The following is a 22,229-nucleotide window of genomic DNA, read 5'->3' as shown; positions in this document are numbered from 1 at the left end:
ACCCAAAGTGAATGCTCTGTAGAATCTTCTAGATTTTTTTAGGGGTTAGACATTGATCCGTTCCAAAAGTGGGTGTTCCTCCTTGTGTGACCAGGGCTGTCTCATCCCTGCGTCCTCATCTTCCTCCTCACAGAAGCAGAGCTCCTGGACTGCGATGCCAAGTCAGACTCCAGCCCGGAGCGGGAGCCTGCAGAGGAGGACTCCAAGGGGGCCGACAGCAGCAAGAAGAGGAAGAGGAAGCCGTACCGGCCGGGTAGGGCACCTGATTGGAGGAGACAGCTCCTCTGGAGCGTGAAATGGTGCAGTACGTGCCCAGCTCTTGCTGCAGCCCTGCTAGCACGGCCAGGCCACGAAGAGCCATTGTATTTTTTATTTGTCTTTGATTTTGTATACGGTTTTCTTAAAGAGACTCTCCCTCTTCAAGTAATTATATGAATCCCGACACCAAAAGAGAACCTATTCAATATCCAAATTCATTCAGTAGCCCACTCAAGCTGTTTGCTAATGGAACTGACATCAAAGTAGAGCTCTTAAGGAGTCGGACGTATGCAAATGAGGATATTTACTTTGATTAAAACACATTTAGTAACTCTTTGATCGTTTGTGTTCCTGTCTGTGGATAAGTAGGAAGGAGAGATGTAAGTGTGTGTGTGTTTTTCCCTTGGTTAACAACCTCTCCTATCCAGGCATCGGAGGGTTCATGGTGCGTCAGAGGAGCCGGCCTGGACTGGGCCTAGGCAAGGCCAGGCGATCACTGTGCAGGAAGGATTCATCCGGTTCTGTGTCTGAAAACCCCATAGGAAAAGATGACGGTCAGGGCATTGATTATTTATCATATAGCCGACATACACACAGTTTGAATTGAATATAAAAGTATTGAATGTCTGTAGTGTCTGACCCATTTGCAGGATGGGGAGAGCCGTTACCTGACACACCCGTGGATGACATGCCCCCGGGACCAGAGGTACCGGAGAAGATCAAGAAACGCTACAGGAAGAAGAAGACCAAACTGGAGGAGGCCTTTCCTACCTATCTTCAGGTCAGCCATCCACCACGCTCACAGACAGCTTCGCTTCACACAATCTAGAAACAGTAAAGGCAGACGGCTAGACTATTCTTTATTTTTGTTAGTAAGTAGTTATTTTCACAGTTTTGTTTTTTTAAGCGCAATGGTTCCAAGGATGCAATTGATCAATAAGGAATTTAACGAGTAATTGAACGACTCATAAATGTAGACGTCTGATTTCCGTTCAGTAAGTTTTGCGAAGGCACCCGTTCATAGATGCGACCGATAGCCTGGTCACGTCACATTGTATCTGCATAAAGAACTCTCACCTCACCCATGGGAGGGCTGAAAGGGTGGAACTGCTCTGCATGGCAACCACTTAAAGACAGGCCCCTTTGGAGAGCACAGCCTCTACTGTGTGCATTCTTAAATGACTGGATATTAAATCGCCTGGAGGATAGTGCTTCCTCTCTGATCAGCCCCCCCCCCCCCCCCACCCCCACCCCCACCCACACACACTTCAACATCAACGCTAAACTAATAGGCACCAAGTCTTGAAATTAAATTAAAATAAAAAACACAACTCAATGTCACCTTTCATCGGGGGCCAAACAGAGGAGAGATGTGAGGTGCATTCAGCAATGGGGCAGCTGTCAGCAGCACTCTGTGTCCCATCGCAGGGGCGGAGCCCCGATGAGGAGTGGGGGTGGGCTGGGAGGGGTCCAACCTAAGGGCTCTGACACAAAGAGGAGCATCTGATTAATAATTGAAATGGTGACGCGTTAGGCTTTTAATGTCTGAGCGAGGATGAGCAGTCACATGGTCAGGGGCTGACGAGGGCAGACAGGCAGATGCACACGGGGAGAGAGAGGAGTGTTGGGGGAGGGAGGGGGTTGCCAACGTCAGCAGAGGCAGTGAGAGCATGGGTTGTTTTCGTCTCAGTGTTTACCCCCAGGATCTCCACCACCTAACTGGCTGTGTGTCTGAACCCTCCTACTTAGTATGTGGTGGAGGTGTGCCTCCCCCCTAACAGCAGTCAGTCCCACGGGGGGACCTTGATCAGAGCGGGGCTGGGAGGGCTGGAAAGTGATCCCAGGTGTTGTGTCATGTATAGGAGGCCTTCTTCGGCAAGGACCTGCTAGACAAGAGCAAGCAGAGGCATCAAGGGGTGGAAACGGGCCTCTTGGAGGAGGGCCAAGGCCAGGTGGACAGGAAGCACCCGACCGCCAGCTTCCTGGACCCGGCCTCGGACCCCCTGCTCAGCGGAGCCACCACGCCCATCGGCACCAAGGCCACAGTACCACGTACGTCACACACACCACACTCTGGCATTCTTCAAACATTGGCTGCTGTCATGACATTGTGTGTTCTCATTGAGCCAGATTTCATCATGTTACGGTCTGTGTTGTTGGTCAACAGAGACAAGCGAGGAGCCTCTAGTGGATCTGTCTGACGTTCTGAGCACTGACACAGACCTCTTGGGAATGCTTGGGAAATCAGCTACCGATCCTGGTATGTGTGGGAGAAATGAAAGGATTGACGTACTGGCATGTGTTCATCCTAATCAGTAGATCTAGTCTTACGGGACATTCACACATGCAGCAGGCACATCAAGGTGTCATCAAGGCGCATCAAGGCGTCTATATTGTTGATGAAAGGGGGAGAAGCCGATGAGCGGCGCCGAGCTAGCAATTCGAGTGACGGGAAAGTTGACAAATGAAGCCACTTCATCCAGTCAGTGACTCCCATAAGCAAACCTGTGGTGTCCACATTTTTGTATTATTACCTAGATTTAAACAAAAACACAGTAGCTAGCTGGTGCTAGCATAGCCATCAGCATCTTTTGGTCGGTCTAATGTAAAACAAACAACCCAGCTAGCTGGCTAGCTAGCCGCACATAGCTTCCAACTTTGTCAACGCCCACACAGAGCGGCGAGCCAATTACCAGCAGAGCTGCAGGGTAGAGTCCATTCACTGCTACCTGTGTGAATGCACCATCACCTCATGTTACCATCTTATCTGACATTAGAATATCCGTTAATATCTTTATACTGATTATAAGGTGCAGTCTTGTAGGTACCCCCGGTGCTTAGACCAGGAAGAAAGCTATCAGGATCTGTCAGAATATACAAGGACTGCTTTGTGTTCATTTGCCTGCTTTTCTGGATACAAGTTTCTGTTTCTTATGTCTGTGTTCACTTTTAAAATGAGCCATGACCTTCATGCTTCAGAGAGGTTTTGCAGCAGATTCCCTGTCTTTGATCAATTCATTATTGCTGATTCCTGTTTCTTGTCTGTTGTTACTCTCTCCACTTAGCTGACTGATAAATGTGTATAAACTCCTAGACTGAAGTCAAGACCAAAAATAATTATAAATATATATATATATATATGTATTTTTTTCTTCTTCTTTTACATATGTCACCATCCCCATGACAGTGGGTTCGATTCTGATTCTGGCTTCTCGAAGTGCTGATTGTATTCTGTCCTGTCTACCCTCACCCCCTTATGTTTTTCATAATGATCTCATACATTAGTTGCGTGGTGTCTGCTTCTTTTGTACTTTTTTGTTAGTTTTTTTATACTTCACTCATTGTATCTGGTTTGGGTTCCTTCAGGTCTTGATTTTTGCCCCTTCCAATGCGACAACTCACCTCCTTTTGGTAAGGGCGTCACACCCAGCTCGTGGCTAGCAGTAGTGCATTCTCCTCCATTGGTTGTGTTTACGTGTGTGTGTGGACGCAAATAGTTTTTTTTACGCAAAGCTTTGCATGTTCTAACTTACTCACATTTTCGGTCTACCGCTCCAACTGCATATGCTTATTCAATGCAAGTTATTTTGTGCTCTCTCACAAATTAGAAACATGTCTTTGTCTGTTGTTTTTTTTTGGTCTTTCTTCGTGACATTATGTTATAGAATTGAAGGCACAAACTCGAGGCTAAGCTGCAAAGCATGCTTGAGCAATTCAGATGCCGCAGAAAGAGTCTGTTGAGGACACTCCCATTTACACTCAGAAATGAGTAATTTAGAGAGAGATGCCATGTACAGAATCAGGAGCCTTGGTGTGCGGCCTTCTATTTTTTGATGACAGTGAAGGCCTTCGTCTCCCAGCCTATGATTGGCTGAACAGTAGCTTAGCAATTCCACTGAGGATAACATTTGTCCTTGGTTCGTTGTAAACGGTACTCTATTCATCTTTAAATGCACTTTAACAGGATCTGTTTTTGCCCAAAGGAAAGCCTTGATGGCACTCGGCTGTAGCAATCTTTGAGTTGTGGGTAAAATAGACGCATATTCCTTCGGAAGGAAATAAAGTCTAAATTATATCCCATGGGACTATCTGCCTGTCTTTCCCTGTAACATTTTCAAATGTTCTATATTTTTTTTTTTCAAAACATAGAAGCTTAGTTCTCTTTGCCTCGATGCGTTCTTGCTACAAAACATAAAAATGGCTTTTTATTTGTATTTTTTTAATGATCAGGCTGTTGGGGCAACACACTTCTCATATATTCTCCACGTGTGCATCAGTGTGCCATGTTGTTTGATTTGGATAGTGTGTTTGTGATTGTCATTGCTTGTCCATGTGTTTCCACAGCCGGGCTGGACATGGGACCCCTGGCGGACAGCTCCCCTGCAGCCCCCCAGTCTCACTCAGGACGCAGAACACCCCGCACCCTGCCTGAGGAGCCCCTGGACGGCATCCTCAGCCCTGAACTAGACAAGATGGTCACAGATGGTCAGTCGGAAAAACTCGGCTGCAGTCAGCCACTTGCCCTGATGAATAATTTATCATAAATTGCTTTTATGGGTCTAACAATATGTTTTTCCTTTCTTCAAATATTTTTTTGTTGTCAGAATCGATTCTCAGCAAACTCTACAAAATTCCAGGTTTGTCATCAACCCCACTTCTCACTCTCGTACAATGTCGGTGTTATCTATTGGTGTCTGCTAAATGTTCCCCCTCTGTCTGCAGAGTTAGAGGGGAAGGATGTGGAGGACTTGTTCACTGCCGTCCTCAGCCCCAGCACCAGCCAAACACCACAGATGCCTCACCCGCACGGCCCCGGGCCCCTTTACACCACACCAAGCACCAGTCTGGCCCACCCCAACACAGGTGGGGCACCCCATCTGGGGCCTGAGAAAAACAAAGATTCTTTGCCTTCCGGATTGAAACACGACTTGTGTGATCCTTAAAACCTTTCATTTCCCCACAAAGGTAATGCCATGTTCCCACGGATGCCCATCATGAACGGTATCATGGGCCAGAACCAGCGTTTTCCCCTGACGCCGCCCAATCAAGGAGCCGGACCTTGCATCCCGGAGAACTTCTCCCCCATTCACCGCATGCCTTTCACTGACAATCCAAGGTATAGTTCAACTTTTACACACACACAGTACCCATGATTATGGCAATTGCCTCAAGTTCTGGTTTGGCATTCTGTTGGCCCTGCTTCCCTGCATGTTAGCCTGATGACAGTGTTGTTCTGCTTTTGTAGGGACAGGAAGTTTAATCAGATGGGCATAGAAGCTGTGGGACCCTGGGCCTCCCCTGCCCATGGCCCCGGCCCACCTCCTCCAGGCCCCGGGGCAGAGGGAGAAACAGAGGCCATGTCGAATGCCCAAAGGAGCACTCTCAAATGGGAGAAGGAGGAGACACTGGGAGAGCTGGCCACCGTGGCCCCGGTCCTCTACACCAATGTCAACTTCCCCAACCTCAAGGAGGAGTTTCCAGGTTTGTCTCCTTGGCCAATCCCTGGCAAATGTTCTTTTTATATGTTGAATCAGACCAAACCTTGTCAACACCTCTCAGATTGGTCCCTGAATTATAAATACAGATACAAAGAATTATGTGCAACCAAATTGAAGTAGGCTCAATTTGGCTAATAATCTTATTCTCCTCTTTTTTCTACAGACTGGTCTACAAGAGTCAAGCAAATTGCTAAATTGTGGAGGAAAGCAAGTTCACAGGACAGAGCCCCATATGTGGTGAGATACATTACAGTACATACACTTTTTTCTCTCAGGCAACAATATACTCCTAACTGGGAAATACATCTGTTCATCCCTAACCAGCAATGACTATTCACCATTTGTTGCATTGTTTTTACTTGAAGGTGAACTTACTCATGTACCGTAGAGGGTACTTTCTAGAAAGTCTCATTTCTCTTACCAGTATTGATTAAACATTTTGCTATTCACACTGGAAACCTGATTTAGTCTTAGAGCTCACTATGGTCTCTGTAATTAAGTACCCAAGAAGTAATTCTTGGGTAATTTTAAAGGCCTGCTCTCGATTAAAATCTACAAAAAAACAACAATCTTGCTTTAAATAGTCTCTGTAGGTTACCATGGCACCGACTGAAATTCTTTTGTCTGTCTTTCCTGTCTGTGCACGCCTGTCTGCGTGTGTGCGTCTTGACTGTGTGTACGTGCGGCTGATCTGTTCCGTAGCAAAAGGCAAGAGACAACCGGGCTGCTCTGCGCATCAACAAGGTCCAGATGACCAACGAGACGGTGAAGAGGCAGCAACCGGCGCAGCAGCAGCCCCCCGAGGTGTTTGACCCCAACATACCGCTAGACACAGACCTGCTCTTTAAGGACCCTTTGAAACCCAAAGAGTCAGAGCATGAGCAAGAGTGGAAGTTTAGACAGGTAAGGTTGTATTCAGAGAAGTCAGGGTGTGTAAGCACAGGGCAGGTCAGCGTGTGCTCAGTTTAACCGGAGAGGCAGTTCAGAGAGGGCCCCCACAATCCCCTTGTAGATGTAGCATCGTAAACAAAGCCTGTCCCCCTGTGTCTGCTAGTGATGGGAAGGTAACATACCAAGGCTCCCTTTGCACACTAAACCTGATCTCTGTTCTCCGTTCCCATGACAGCAAATGAGACAGAAAAGCAAGCAGCAAGCCAAGATCGAAGCCACCCAGAAGCTGGAGCAGGTGAAGAACGAACAGCTCCAGCAGCAACAGCAACAGCAGACGGGCAGCCAGTCGGAGAGCGACGGCCCCAACAGCGGCAATCAGAGCCCTGCCTCCCAACCCAGTAATGGCGCTATGTCCCCAATGCAGCAGCTGAACCCTAAAGAAGGCTTTGCCAGGCCCCAGCTGCCTGGGACGCCCACCTCCGGGCCCCCTGAGGATGTGTTCCTGCGCCCCCCACCTCCTCCTCCTTCAGGCCAGTCCTCCCAGCCTCAGTCCCCTCAGGTCTTTTCCCCTGGCTCCTCTGGCTCTAGACCCTCCTCCCCATGGGACCCCTATGCCAAGATGGTAGGGACGCCCAGGCCTCCTACTCTAGGGCCCAGCGTGTGCCACAGGATGTCAATGGAGTCCGGCAAGTCTCCTACATCCCTGATGGAGCAACAGGACAGAGGGAGGCCCTCTCCTGCTCACGAGTCTTTTGGTTCACCCACATCCATGAGCAGTGACCCCTATTCAAAGCCCCCAGACACACCTAGGCCTGTAGGGGAGATGGATCCGTTCCTCAAGCCCATGGGACCCCCCAGGCCCAGCCAAGCTTCTCAAGGAAGGCCCCCAATGGGTTCCCCAGGCAGGGACCCGTACTCAAGACCGATGATTCGAAATGAGGCCTACCAACGCATGGCCCAGAACAGGATGATACTGTCAGACCCTTATTCCCGGCCCTTGATGGCACCCATTCCGGGTAGCAATGAGTCTGGATCGGTCTCTTTGTTTAAAACACCCATGCCTCCTCCCCAAGCCCAGGACCACTTCAACAGACCAATGCTACATCCCGCTGACCGATACTCTCAGAATCAACAGATTGACCCCTACGCTCAGCCGCCCCTGACACCTCGACCCTCCATGAACGACAGCTTCACAAGTCCCCCCAGAATGGCCCAGCACCACCCCCAGGGAAATCCATTTGCTCAATCTGGGCCGATGCCACAGATGTCCACCAGGAACCCTTACTCTCATGCACCCTCCACCCCAAGGCCCGACCATTTCCAATGTGACCCCTACTCCCAACCACCAGGCACGCCTCGGCCGTCCGACCCCTACTCTCAGCCTCCAGGGACCCCTAGACCCATGAATGAACCCAGTGGTCTACCTCGTCCATTCTTTGAGCCCTATGCGCGACCTCCTGGTACACCTCGCCCACACGATAACTACGGGCAGCCGTCAAACACCCCTAGCCCATCCTCAGACCCGTACTCCCAGATTCCATCCACTTCTCGGCCTGGCGGCATGAACCAGTTCCACCATCCAGGTCAGAGAATGTCCCCCTCCCACTCCATGGACCCCTATGCCCAGCCACCTGGTACCCCGCGGCCATCAATGGGGGAGAGGTTCTCCAAATCTCCAGGAAGCCAGAGAGTAGGCATGGACCCATACGCAAACGCCCCAGGGACCCCCAGGCCTGGGAGTGGAGACATCTTCTCTCAGCCTGGAGGAACTCCCAGGCCAATGCTGAATGACCCATACGCCCAGCCTCCGGGAACCCCCAGGCCAGGCATGGGCCCGGAAGGCCTTGGTAGACAGGTGCAGAGGCCTGGACCCATGATGAACCAGGACCCTTTCTCCCCATCTCAAGTCCGAATGCAGGAGCCCTTTCAACATCATGGTTCACAAACGCCCAAGCATCCCGGTGTGCCAGATGAAGGGTTCTCTCAGGTATTGTCCAGAAGACCTAATCAGATACCAGTCCATGACCCATACGAGCATGCAGCTATGAACCCTCGGCCACAGCCAACAATGGAGATGAAGGAACAGCAAGGCGTGGGGAATCCTGTCAATGCAGTGCAGGATCCCGTACAGCTGGCTAACAACCCTCAACTTTCTGGCATTCCTACTGAAGCTCAGAGTGTCCCCCTATTAGACAGCGAGGAGAGGCTGAGACAGGTATGATTACATTTACTGTAGTTTGTTAAAACTTGCTAACATTTTATTTGAGCTATGGTGTGATTGGGTTTCTGTTTTTAGACTTCATGAAATATTTGATAGCGTGCATAATCATGACTGGAGTTGTGGCAACCTTTGTTTGAAGTCTGACAGCTGATTTTTTTTTTTTTTTTAGCGTCAGCGTATTCGGGAGCTGATTCTGAAGCAGCAACAACAGAGGAGTGCCATCCGCCAGGAGCGAGGCCCGCAGGATCCTTCCATCAACATGGCCCCTGGCACACCCAGACCCTGGCCCCAGGAGGGCCACATCCAGCAAGGGGAGATGTTCAGTCGGCCACCACCTCCTTATCCTGGACCAGGCCCAGTGAGAGGCCCCATGAGGTTCCCTGGACCCTTCCTTGGGGACCAACGGGGCCCTTTCCTCAATGAGGGGCAGTTTCCCAGGGCTCAACATCCTGGGGATCCCAATATCAGACACCAGGGCCCAAGGTATGTAAATTAAGAAATGTATAATGATATTATGTGATACATCTAAAAGGAGTCTTGTTATTTTATCTGTATGATGACTACATTTCAAGGATGTGTAGAATGCAGAGATATCCTTTCTCTTTCAGGTTTGCATTTCCACCCGGAGGTCAGGGACCTCATGGAGGACAGGAGTTCTTCCCCAGAGGGCCACACCCAATGCAGGACGTTCACCCCCAGATGAGACGCTCCATGTCTGTGGACATGGCCAAGTCCATGGGAGGCAACCCGGCTGGGATGCCTCAGCACTTTCATCCTCGAGGAATACCAGTGCAGCAGCACAACATTATGGGCCAGCCGTTCATTGAGCTCAGGCACAGAGCCGTTGAAAGCAGGCTTCGTCTCCCCTTCAGCCCCTCGGGACCCATGCAGGCCAACATAGACCCGAGTGTCCAGCCTCAGAGGCCTCCTGGCTTCATGGGTGGGCCAGAGTTCCGATTCCCTCCAAACCAAGTCCCCAGGATGATGGACCCCATGGGGAACCAGAGTGGCCAGATGTCTGCCAGCATGGAAAACCTTCACCAGCAGCCTCAAATGCAGGGCACCGTCATGCCTAGACAGTCACTACTGATGAGATCAATGAGCCAGCCTGCTTCTAATGAGACCCAGAGTATGGCTGGCTCCATGTTGCTGCATGGGCAGGCTGAGACAGTCCCCATGACTAGCAGTGAAGGAGTCGAGGAGAAGCTGGACACTGTGGAATCAGATGTCAAAGACCTTGAAGATGTAGAGGTAAAAGATTTGGTTGACGCTGACTTGGAGAACCTGAATCTAGATCCAGACGATGGTAAAGATTTGGACCTTGAGACAAACGACTTGCATCTTGATGACTTCCTAACCTCAGGAAAGTTTGACATCATTGCATACACAGATCCAGATCTGGATGACATCAAGAAGGACATGTTTAACGAAGAACTGGACCTCAGTGACACTATGGAGGATCACAGTGATGCCTCAGACATCCAGAAGGCTTTGTCTGAGAAGAAGAACTCCAGCGGTGCCACAAATTCCTTCAGTTCAACATCTGGAATGGGAAAATCTGAACTTTCTGCCAACCAGTCCTCAGCAAATATCAAACCTGAAACTTGCACCAATCAGAACTTGGCTTCCTTGCCAACCGAGCAGAGGATCAAGGAGGAAGTTAAAGACGGTCAGATGCCCACGGACGGGACTGACCAGCCAACAGATGAAACCACTAGTGCTCCAGCTCAGCAGGGGGCGCTCTCTGATTCCACCCCAGTCCTCTCTGGCCTCCTCATCAAACAGCAATCTGAGGACCCTTCACTAAACCCCATGGGAGACTCTGTCAAACAAGCCGACAACCAACCTGACCCAGGCGAGATGTCTATGGATGCCTTTGGAGGCGACCAGGTGCTGGACCCGAGTGGTCTGACCCTGGCCCAGCAAGCCCTGTTGAGCCAGACTCTGGGTCAGCAGGGCCAGCAGCATCGGCCCCTGCTGCTGGAGGAACAGCCCCTCCTCTTGCAGGACCTCCTGGACCAGGAGAGGCAGGAGCAGCAGCAGCAGAGGCAGATGCAGGCTATGATCCGTCAGCGCTCCAGTGACTCCTTCTTCCCAAACATAGGTAACTTCACATGCAGGAGCGACTGATGGTCACTGACAGTCAAAATGCACAGTGGACAACACTGGGACTTAGGGTCACACAAAGTGTTTAGTGGTGCTAAATTTACTGACTGCTAATTATATATATATATATTTGTGTTGCTATTTACAGATTTTGACGCTATCACAGACCCTATTATGAAAGCAAAGATGGTTGCTCTGAAAGGTATCAATAAAGTCATGGTCCAAAACAACATGGGAATGACACCGATGGTTATGAACAGGTAAACACGGGTTTGGGACTGACCTTTTTTATGGTGTTTATTGTTTGTGAATCCTTGGCTTCAGTTTTTGTCAATTCACAGGTTTCCTCCTGCTCCTGTCACCCCATGTCCTGAAAACAGCCCCCTCCCTCCTCCAGTGGTTGGACAGGTGGCAGAGCCAATAGTCAGTGAAACTTCCCATTCGTTCTTCATTCAACATGCATTTAATATACAAGCTTCTGTGTAATATCTAAACACAAGTCTTTGACTAAGTTTGACTTTTTCTCAAAACCAGGATAGCAAGCTGACCTCGCAGGTGGTGAGGCCTAACCCCCCGAACTTTGGACCTGGTTTTGTCAGTAAGTGGACCATGTCTATAATATGTATTCTTATACACTTTGTTTTAGAATACATTTAATAAAAAATAAAAAAAGGTCTTAAAGAATGCATAAATCAGAGTGTAGAGTCTGTCTGTTTCTTTCACTCACTCTCTCGGTTGTTGTTGTTTGTGTGTGTTGATGTGGCACTTTATTTCATGTGATGTGCCAAAGGCAATTTTCCACCCTGGTGATATTCCACCCTCCAATACATTTTCCTAATCGAATCAAAACTCTCTCTTAACAGACACTGCTCAGAAGGCCCAGTATGAGGAGTGGCTTCAAGAGACCCAGCAGCTGCTGCAGATGCAGCAGAAGTTTCTAGAAGAGAAAATCGGAGCTCACAGAAAGTCTAAGAAGGCCCTGTCAGCCAAGCAGAGGACTGCTAAGAAGGCTGGGAGGGAGTTCCCTGAGGAGGACGCAGAGCAGCTCAAACATGTCACCGAGCAGCAGGGCGTAGTGCAGAAACAACTGGAGCAGGTAAAACGCTCAGGCTGTCTGGGTTAACAATAGCACCGCAGCCTGTCTCCAGCACACACAATCTGTCTGGTCGCTTGGGTCAATGAGAAAATACGGCATTCTTGTAAGTCCTAGCTGCTGAAAAACCATTGTAGTTCATGCATTGCATGGCACTTATTTAACACTCTTTGCTCCCTCAGATCCGTAAGCAGCAGAAGGAGCATGCAGAGCTGATCGAGGAGTACAGAGTTAAGCAGCAGCAGAGCAGCATGCCACCGTCTGCAATGCCCGCCATGGCGGCCGTGCCAGGGATGCCCCCAATGCAGGGCCCTGTTGGCATCATGCCAGGAGGACCAGTGATGGGCCAGCCCCCTATGAATCCCATGATGCAGCAGGTGCCTCTCCATCCAGGCCAGCCCAATGCGCCACCACGCATGCCCAACACCCCTGGCTGGCACCCGGGAGCTCCCATGCCCATAGATGGCCCTGGAATGCCCGTGCTCATGCCCCCGCAGGTGCCCATGAGCAACCCGGCAGCCCAGCCTACTCAGATTCCCATGGGAAGCCTGCCTCCACACCCACAGATGCCCATCGAGGCCCACCCTCCACAGCCCCAGCAGAAACCTGTTCAGGGAGCCAGCGGCAGCGGGCTAAAGTTTGATGACAACAATCCGTTCAGCGAGGGCTTCCAGGAGCGGGAGAGGAGGGAAAGGTTGCGGGAGCAGCAGGAGAGACAGAGGGTGCAGCTCATGCAGGAGGTGGAGCGCCAGCGGGCGCTGAAACAGCGAATGGAAATGGAACAGCAAGGCATGCTGGGGCCTGACGGCAACATGACGCCTCTCTCCCAGATGCCCTTCTTTAATTCGGATCTGCCCCAGGATTTCCTCCAACCTCAAAGACCTCCACAACACCACCAGCAGCAGCAACTTGGCCCCATGTTCCCCCAGCAGCAAGGCATGCAGCCAGGCATGGGTTCCCCCCCCGGGTCCTTCATGCAAGGTGGAGACCGACGGACCATGATGGGCAATGGGATGATGGGCCAGGACATGGGGCATGGTTTCGGGCCGGATAACCTTGGGATGCAGGGAGGCGGCTTTGCCCAGGGTCAACCCAGGCCAAGAAGGTTCAGTGGGCCCGGAATGATGCCCCAGATGCCAGGGGAAGGGCTTCCTTTTGGGCCAGAATCTGCCACTCCTCTACCCTCCAACTTCCCTGGCTCGGGCCAGTCTCTCATCCAGCTTTACTCAAACATCATCCCGGATGAGAAGGGAAAGAAAAAAAGGAACCGAAAGAAGAAGAAAGACGAGGATGCAGATTCGGTGAAAACTCCCTCCACTCCTCACTCTGACCTCACCGCCCCTCTGACGCCCTGTGTGTCCGACACCTCCTCCACACCAACCAGGAACGCCCATATGTACGGGGACCAGGATCTGTCCAGGTCCCCATTACTGGGCTCCTCCACCCCAATCCACTCCGAGCTTGAGAGGCAGCTGTCCGGGGGTCTTTCCTCCGACATGGCCAGGGCCCAGGCTCTGGAGCAGGATCGGATCCTCAGCAACATCAAGCTGGAGCAGACCGAGGCTAGCGAGTGCCACGGCCCCCGGGACAGCCAGATGGGCACTGGGATGGGTGCGGTGAAGGAGGAGGCCTGGAAGGGGGCTTTGTCCCCGTTCCCTGCTGGTCAGAGCCCCTCCCACAATGCCAAGGGGGAGTCTGGGAACGAGCTTCTGAAACATCTCCTGAAGAACAAGAGCACGCCGCCCCGGGGGCTGGCCCACCAGAGGTCTGACGAGAGCTTGCGCTCGGAGGAAGAGGAGGCTGCCGACTGCAAGGCCCTGCTCCGCCAGAGCTCCATGGACAGCAACGGGGTGAGTCAGATTAGTCATGGTGACGGCTACCTATCTCGCAGCGTGAGTCACTGCCACCCAGCGTGATTCAGAGAGCGATGACAATCCCGTCACAGCAAAATTGGTATGAGTCATGGCGCTGGTTATATGAATGAGTCATTAATGTTTTAGTTTTTTTCTTAACTACTTCCCTAAAAACATCAAACTATAAATACTGCCAGAACCCAAACCTTTTGAATGATTTTTGCCTCAACCAGGACTTACTGTTTATTTATTGTAGGAGATGCGGCATCTTGAACTGTGTTTGGTCTGTGTTTTGTCCCCCCCTACAGGCCTACTCAGACGGCCAGCTGTCCGGCCCTACAGAGTTCCCTGGTCCCTTGTTACCTGAACAAGACAAGAAGAAAGGCCGCAACAAGAGGGCCCCCAAGGGTGGAGAGAAGCCCATCTCTCGCTACAAGAAGAGGAGGAAAGATGGGGAGGAGAAGACACTGGTGCAATCCAGCACAGACACACTAATGACCCAGCTCAAACAGGTAAGACCCCACCTAATTAGGACCTCCCATTCAACCATCTAGAAAGCGGGTACTCCAGGTAAAACTTGGATAAGAATATCTATGATATTTATGGTGTTAACTGCAGAAAGAGTTGGAAAAAAGCTCCCACTGTGTACTGCTTACAACCATGCATCACAGGGATATTACTGTAATTATGGACAAGCAAATGATAGTGACTGTTGAACTCCTTGGGATTAGCTGGGGTTATTATTCCAAAGAATGAAATGGAGAATTATGATGATGCTGTAACCCCCCCTGTGCCTCTTATTGGTTTAAGCTCTTTACAGCTGTATGCTTATTAAAAAAGGCCTAGTGCAATGGGAACTAGTTTTACCTAGAGTTTCTACTTTCCAGACAAAAGAGATGGAGTTGAATTCTTTCAAATCCATTAAATTTGAGTTTAATTAGATACCAACATTATGCTCAATAATTGCACAATTTTGACTTCACTGAGCCAAGCATAAAATTAATTTAATGAACAATCTAGACATAATAAAGCTATTTCCTTTGAAAATTCCTTTTAATGCATGTGAAATTATAAACATTAACAAGACAAACTGTGCCCCTAAAACCAGGGCTGCCAGTGCTACTGGAAATATATCAAGGAATACCTACAGCAGGACTCACCATTAACACTTGTCTTGCACAAGAACACTGCATATTGTATGAAACATGCACGTGTGTCAGTGAGGTGTTACAGACTCATTAGCCCTCATTAACATGTGGTAATAACTTGGCCTGGGCTCCTGTTCGGTTTCCCTCTTCCTCTCTCCCAGCAACTGTCCCTCCTGCCCTTGATGGAGCCCCTGATCGGGGTCAACTTTGCCCACTTCGCTCCCTACGGCAGTGGGCAGCTGAACGGAGAGAACCTCCTGTCTGGGACCTTCGGCAGCGCCTCTCTGGATGGAGTCTCAGACTACTACTCCCAGCTGGCCTACAAGGTAGGTTGTAACACGGTACTCCCCCCACTTCAGAGACATCTGAATAAAGAGTGTAAATGTCTGCTGCGGATTGATTTAAGCTTTTTACAAAAAGTCCTCTTTGTTTGGAAATGTTTTGGTTTCATTTCGATTCCGACATGATGTTTACCATGCTGTTGCTGCGAGGAAAGTCTTGCTGTTTCAAGCAATGCAACGGTACACAACTGTCGTTGTTTGTGAGTGCGTGTGTGTGTGTGTGTGAGAGAGAATGTTTGTCTAATATGCCTCTGCAATAAAAGGTAATAAAAAAAAAAAAAATGTTTTTGTTTCCAGCAGAACAACCTGAGCAACCCCCCTACTCCCCCAGCATCCCTCCCCCCGACACCCCCGCCTGTCAACCGGCAGAAAATGATCAACGGCTTCGCCACCACAGAGGAGCTGGCTAGTAAAGCCGCCGCCATGGGTAAAGCATGTAGGGAATATGGAACAGGAGGGTGGCTATGCACAACGTACTTTGGCCACAGTCTCAGATGTGTCTGAAATCTTTAAAAAGAACGAAACACACTGCATTAGTATTGCCATACATTTTCTGCCGATTCAAGACGGTGTTATCAGGATGTAGCATAGCTCCTTCACTTGTAGTATCCGTATGTCCAAGTCTGAGTATCTCATGTCCAGTGTTTCTCCTCTGCACAGTGTCCAAAGGCCTGGTTCCCAAGCCCTTCCACGTCCCCTTCAGGACTGAGGAGGAGCTGCTGGCCCGGGCCATAGCCCAGGGCCCCAAGACTGTGGACGTCCCTGCTTCTCTCCCCACACCACCCCACAACAACCAGGAGGAGCTCAGGTAACACCGTTAGCCACCGTTAGAAGGTCTGGCATGGAAACGAGTTATCCCATATGACTCCCTCCATGGTGGCCTACTGTGTACGTGGAGAACATTTGTACACAACATATTTTTTAACCAAAGTTAAAAGCGCATCTTGTCGCTCAAGCCTACAACTTGTAATGTTCTCTGTTTATTTAATGTATTTTAGGGTATAAATCAATATGTTTTATTGTTGTTGTTGTTGATTTATTGTATTGGGGGGGAGGGAGGGGGGGAGACAGAAATTACATGCCGTTGTGTAAATAAGATAAATAACATAAGGCCATTTAGTTTGTTTAATAACAGAGCAAGCTATAGACCTGTTGTATAGGAAAGGTAACCTTAAATGACTTATTTTGTGATCTGGCGCTATATATATAAAATATATGTATATATGTATAAAAAAAAACACTGAAGTACTCCTCCCCTGCCCTTTCTAGGTTGACTGGTATCATGTGACCACACACTCACTGGCGTTAACGGATTTTCCCTCTCTGCTTTCCTCTCCTTCTCTTCCCTGTAGCCGAGGACAGGAGCACTGCAAGGACAGGGACACACCTGACAGCTTTGTCCCCTCGTCCTCTCCCGAAAGTGTGGTTGGCATGGAGATCAGTCGATACCCGGATCTGTCCTTGGTGAAGGAGGAGCCCCGGTCCCCCTCTCTTTCCCCCGTCCTCCCCATGCTCCCTGCTCCCACCGGGGTGACAGGTGACAGGACAGGTGACAGATCTCTCACAGCGGCCTCCCTTCCATCTTAGATTCTCCAAGAAGTGGTTACTGTTGTCATCGGTGACTTGGCAAGACTCTATAACCTGAGTTTATGTTCTGTCCTGACCCGTCTCCCTGTGTGCTCTCCCTCGTCTTCCTGAAGGCTCGCTGACCAGGCTTCAGGACATCAAGACAGAGCCCTGCAACATGTTCTTCAGTTCTCACTCGGGGCCCATGTGTGACTCCAAGCCTGGGCTGGTGTCTGTAGCCATCACGCTGAGGCCAGCGGCAGCAGAGGTTACACGCTCTTTTACGTCCTGTGACATGCTGAAAAAACTGAAATGTATCTATCAAGCTTCGGTACCTAGTTGTTATGTCGTATGTGTTGTCACAACACTCCTCAAAGCACATCTCTTTCGTACTGCCTATAACCTTTAGCCTTTCCCATATTTCCTAGTGTATTTTCTTTATCTGTCCTCCTGATTCTAGATGTATTTTTAACCGCCATCGTTTTTTTAACTCACCATATAGGCCCATTTTGTGTAGGATGTCCTTGAGTGTTTGGAAGGCCTCCGTCAAATAAAATGAAATACTATTATTATGTACTAGTGTACTATACTAACCTAGAAAAGTCAAAAAGAAAATGACTCAGCGGGTGTAACCAGTCTATCTTGTGGCCGTTACAGAACATTACAGGCGTGGTGGCAGCCATATCAGACCTGCTGTGTGTGAAGATCCCCAGCAGCTATGAGGTCAGCAGCACCCCCGAGCGTGGGCCCCTGGCCATGCTCAGCGGGCTCCGCGTGGGCCCCCACGGCCTGGAGCACCGGCCCCCCACCGCACTCTTCCATGGCCGCGTGGACATGGGGCCAGCCCCGGGAGGCCAGCCCCTCAGGGCTGGGGGCCCCCAGGGGATGATGAAGCATCAGGGGCAGCAAATGCCCTTCCAGCCCCACGCCTCAGGTGAGAGGACCACTTTTTATGAACGCTTTTACTTTTGGGAATGAATTTGAAAGAATCATGTATCTTAGACCGGGAGCCCTTCTACAAGAGGGGGCAATGTTTCAAAAAAATCACCCCCCCCCCCCCCCCCCCCCACATACACACACGCGCGTCCTGGTCGGCTGCAGACATGATTAGCCCTGGTTAACAATGTTTACAAACGGTCAATGTTTTTGTTTTTGTTTTTCTCGGGATTCGTTATCCGTCTGTCACTGCTAGCTCCCCGTCTCTGGGCCCAGGTTGCTGACGGGCATGGTTATTGATCGGAGACAACGATCCACCGAGCTAATGAAACCAACTAATGATCCCCGAGGCCGACCTCACTGGAGCACCGACACTCGCTCTGTGCTTGTCAAACTGTCCGCCCTGCCCTTAATAAATGTGGTCAGTTCACTCAAACACTGGCCGATGGGAAAGTGGACACCTCATCAAGGGGCCGATGGCTTCTAGCCCTTCTTCTCAATTATCTGCTGTCATTTCCTCGGCTTGGAGAGGGTCCTCTAATTTGTTTTTTTATCTCTAAACCCAACGTGTTTCATCTCTTAAGTGATCGTCCTAGTTTTTTTCCCCATTTGGTCCTGGAGTTTGCCCAATACTAACAATTCATGTGTATGCTCAGAATGAAATTACGTATCATTGAGGCCTAACAAAGGTTAAGCCATGAGTTGGGACATGTGTAATGGACTGTGGCTGTGTTACAGGGCCCGTCCCAGCCAGGGAAGCCCATCACAGGCCGCCAGGCAGCCCTGGTCCCAAGCCTCAGTGGTGCTGTAACTGCAAAGTGGTGGTCCTGGGAAATGGAGTTCGGAAGTCCATCAAAGACCTTCTCATACACAAACAGGTAAACTACCAGAGCCCTTCACTTGCTAACCTGACGCCTTTAGTTAGTGTCAAGTAAAATCAGAAGAGTAAATAATCTACATTGATGATATGATTGAGTATATTATCTGTCCTTCGTTATTACCATCATGTATAGAGCTTAGGGTCCATAGGATCCTTTAAGTGTGCTCGTTCAGTGCAAAAACATTGGCCTCTGTCTAAGTCATCAGAATGTTGTCCTTTAAGAAGGATGCACTGCTCAAGCATCTGTCAGTGTCTCCAGGGCCTCCTTTTACAGACAGACGGGTCATGACCCGAGGCCGACACTTCACTTCAAAGCACGTTCTAATTCACAGAGTTAGCCCGAAGGCCCACAAGTACAGACATTCATATGTGCATATGCTCACACACACACTCACTCACATTATGCTCCGATTATGTAAATCCTCGTTGGAGTGAAATCAATCTCGGGGCAATTAGTGGGTTAAGCGCCCTGCCCTCAGACTGTGGAGTCTGGAGAGGATATTTGAACAGTGGAGCTGATGCTTGATGTTTATTTGATATAACTCCCCTCTTACAGTAAATTGCGTTTTTCCACGCATCAATCAGTCTTTTTGATTTCATTTGAGTCTCATTTTTTTAGCCCTCTCACTCTTAACTCTCTCTGTCTCTGTCTGTCTCTCTCTGTCTGTCTTTCTGTCTGATCCTTCCTGTTTCTCTAAACCATGGCTGTCCTCTCGACCTGGCTAGGAGCTAGATGGCCAGCCTCGACCAGATGAAAACCTGGTCTTCTGCAGCCACAGCTGTTTCCTGCTCTACTCTGCCTCCTCCTCCTCTACAACATCCTCCACACAGCCCCGGCCAGCAGCACACACCAAGGTTGGTCCCACCAACACCCCTGGAACAAACCCAGACCCTGAGATGCTTCCACACTAGTAGGTGAATGTATTATATGGATGACTTTATTTCATTTCTCTTTCCAGGACTCGGTGTCTCTCCTGCCAGAGTGTGAGCAGAAGGAGAGCCTGTCCAAAGCCCAGCACCAGTACAGCAACAACATGTCCTCTCTAGACGTCCACTGCCTGGCCCAGCTCCAGCCCAAACACTCGCCGCCCTCCACCCCTCCCATCCCCTTTCCCTCCGCCAGCGACGCCCCCAAGGCCGAGTCCAAGTCGGACGCCATCAAGGTGACGGTGAAGCTGAAGGCGCGACCCCGCCCCCACCACCACCACGCTCAGGACTCCTGGCACCAGGGGAAGAGACAGAAGGGCCTGCGCTGGAGGAAGTGGAGCATCCAGGTGGTGGTACCCAGGGGGAACTCCCAGCTCCCGGACGAGGACAAGATCGACGAGCTCCTGCAGAAGCTGGGCGCCTCCCTGCGGCCCTCGGCCCTGCTCCGGGACCAGCGGTGCTGCTGCTTCTGTCACCAGCTGGGGGACGGTGTCACCGACGGCCCCGCCAGGCTGCTCAACCTGGACCTGGACGTGTGGGTGCATCTCAACTGCGCTCTGTGGTCCACCGAGGTGTACGAGACCCAGGCCGGCGCCCTCATCAACGTGGAGCTGGCCCTGCACCGCGGCCAGGCCGTCCGCTGCGCCTTCTGCCAGCAGGTGGGCGCCACCAGCGGCTGTCACCGCCTGCGCTGTACCAACGTGTACCACTTCACCTGTGCCCTGCAGGCCCACTGCACCTTCTTCAAGGACAAGACCATGCTGTGCCACGCCCACCGGCCCCGCGGCACCACCGGACAGGCTCTGGAGCACGAGCTGCGCTGCTTCGCCGTCTTCCGCCGCGTTTACGTGCAGCGGGACGAGGCCAGACAGATGGCCAGCGCGGTGCAGAGGCCCGAGCTGGGCTACACCTTCCGTGTGGGCAGCCTGGTGCTGCACGCCATGGGCCAGCTCACTCCCCAGCAGATGGCAGCCTTCCACTCTGCCACCGCCATCTACCCGGCCGGCTACGAGGCCTGCCGCATCTACTGGAGCATGCGCCACGGCAACCGGCGCTGTCGCTACGTGTGCGCGGTGGAGGAGAGGGAGGAGCGACCAGAGTTCACTATCCGAGTCATTGAGCAGGGCTACAAGGACCTGGTGTTGGCCGACTCCACTGCTAAAGGTTTGTAGCACCGGTATGCTCTGCCCCTTTAGTCAGCTAGTGTAGGGCTGCAACAACAAATTGATGAAAGCGATCACATTTGATTGTAAAAATAGTTCTGTGTCATTATCGATTCATTGGGTCGAAGAATTGGTTAACTAAGCCTGTTAACACTTCATTTGGGGTTTTTCTTTTTTAGAATTAATATTATTTTAACAGCCCTGGGGTCTCATTTCTAAACGTTGCGCACGCACAAAATCAGGCATACGGCACTTTCTAAGTAAGCACTGGGATTTATCACAGGCATGCAAACTCGGGTGAAAGGTGAAACTCAGCTTTTTGAAACCGAAATGGGTAAACCTACGTGATTTGTGCAGATACAATGAGAACATTTGCTTCGCATCTTTACAACTGGCTCTGGAACCAATCGTCACTCCTAATGCCTAAACCTCACAGCCAATCAGAGGCAGAGTGGGGAGAGTTTTATTTCAAAGTCTGCAACACTGAGCAGGCCGTAGACAACTGAACCGAACTGAAGTTGAACACTGCCGAACTGCAGAACTAAATGCCCGTCGGAAAGCAAGCTTAAGGTTTTGCTCTCAAAGTGCACCAGATGGATGCGTTTAACCTTTTCTACCCCTGACCTGTTTGCATGCCTGTTACCAACAACAAACTTGACGAGAGACTCATTGGACACTTGGCCCGTGTGTACAGACATGGGGAAATGAGAAACTGCGACTATAATAACCGGAAATGTTAGGGTATCACATACTATATATGAAGAGTTGCCTGGCTGGAAGGCGCGCACACACACACACACACAAATGATTTAGGATAATAAATACAGAGATGCTTTTGCTTAAGAGATTTTGATTGGGAATCCTACTTAATTGGAAACAATTCTTGCATGTTACGAAGAGTAATAAAGTGAACAAGGACAGAATGACCATTGAGCCAATGCCGCTTTTGATGCTTTAGTCAGGCAGATAGGAGTTTATTGTCGTCTCATGTTGGTTGCACAGATCTGTCTGTAACTGACAATGACAGAGCCTTTCTCACACGGTCAGGGTGATTACCACACCTGAAGGTGTTGGGATCTGACGCCATTTACGTCACACAGTCATGGTTGAATATTAACGTGAGGGTGTTTCATTGCATTGCATGAAATTTCATTTCATTTATAGGCAACTGTTGGTGTTAAAAGGGTGGGACAAAACACTTGCTCATGTGCACCACACAAGTTGATTGTGATTTATATAGGGAATCCGGTGTGGGCCTTGCATGCGCACTGTTATAAGTCTAACTACCAATCTGTAATCCAATGTATAACTTACCAATATTTGACACTTTAAAGATTCAAATGCAAAT

General features: G+C 50.2%; 1 protein-coding gene across 4 annotated transcripts in view; it reads left to right on the top strand.

Moving 5' to 3' along the window:
• Window positions 1–22,229, top strand: part of kmt2cb (lysine (K)-specific methyltransferase 2Cb) — a 57,964-nt gene that overhangs the window by 32,286 nt on the left and 3,449 nt on the right. The window contains exons 24-54 of one of the 4 annotated variants that reach the window (XM_067252440.1): window positions 134–253; window positions 687–812; window positions 909–1,039; window positions 2,121–2,310; window positions 2,426–2,518; window positions 3,625–3,669; window positions 4,603–4,743; window positions 4,863–4,895; window positions 4,981–5,121; window positions 5,224–5,374; window positions 5,504–5,739; window positions 5,920–5,993; window positions 6,459–6,659; window positions 6,883–8,862; window positions 9,038–9,351; window positions 9,477–10,972; window positions 11,123–11,234; window positions 11,316–11,397; window positions 11,509–11,572; window positions 11,838–12,070; window positions 12,250–13,917; window positions 14,229–14,432; window positions 15,230–15,394; window positions 15,707–15,836; window positions 16,070–16,217; window positions 16,762–16,958; window positions 17,110–17,243; window positions 17,633–17,909; window positions 18,650–18,789; window positions 19,518–19,646; window positions 19,751–20,882. In XM_067252440.1, the coding sequence (XP_067108541.1) occupies window positions 134–253; window positions 687–812; window positions 909–1,039; window positions 2,121–2,310; window positions 2,426–2,518; window positions 3,625–3,669; window positions 4,603–4,743; window positions 4,863–4,895; window positions 4,981–5,121; window positions 5,224–5,374; window positions 5,504–5,739; window positions 5,920–5,993; window positions 6,459–6,659; window positions 6,883–8,862; window positions 9,038–9,351; window positions 9,477–10,972; window positions 11,123–11,234; window positions 11,316–11,397; window positions 11,509–11,572; window positions 11,838–12,070; window positions 12,250–13,917; window positions 14,229–14,432; window positions 15,230–15,394; window positions 15,707–15,836; window positions 16,070–16,217; window positions 16,762–16,958; window positions 17,110–17,243; window positions 17,633–17,909; window positions 18,650–18,789; window positions 19,518–19,646; window positions 19,751–20,882 (10,287 nt within the window). The remainder of the gene's footprint in view (window positions 1–133; window positions 254–686; window positions 813–908; window positions 1,040–2,120; window positions 2,311–2,425; window positions 2,519–3,624; window positions 3,670–4,602; window positions 4,744–4,862; window positions 4,896–4,980; window positions 5,122–5,223; window positions 5,375–5,503; window positions 5,740–5,919; window positions 5,994–6,458; window positions 6,660–6,882; window positions 8,863–9,037; window positions 9,352–9,476; window positions 10,973–11,122; window positions 11,235–11,315; window positions 11,398–11,508; window positions 11,573–11,837; window positions 12,071–12,249; window positions 13,918–14,228; window positions 14,433–15,229; window positions 15,395–15,706; window positions 15,837–16,069; window positions 16,218–16,761; window positions 16,959–17,109; window positions 17,244–17,632; window positions 17,910–18,649; window positions 18,790–19,517; window positions 19,647–19,750; window positions 20,883–22,229) is intronic. The other 3 variants (XM_067252438.1, XM_067252436.1, XM_067252437.1) reach the window with 3 other exon arrangements.

Source organism: Osmerus mordax, chromosome 16 (assembly GCF_038355195.1).
Source record: "Osmerus mordax isolate fOsmMor3 chromosome 16, fOsmMor3.pri, whole genome shotgun sequence".
NCBI lineage: Eukaryota > Metazoa > Chordata > Actinopteri > Osmeriformes > Osmeridae > Osmerus > Osmerus mordax.
This window is presented reverse-complemented; position numbering and strand designations above follow the sequence as displayed.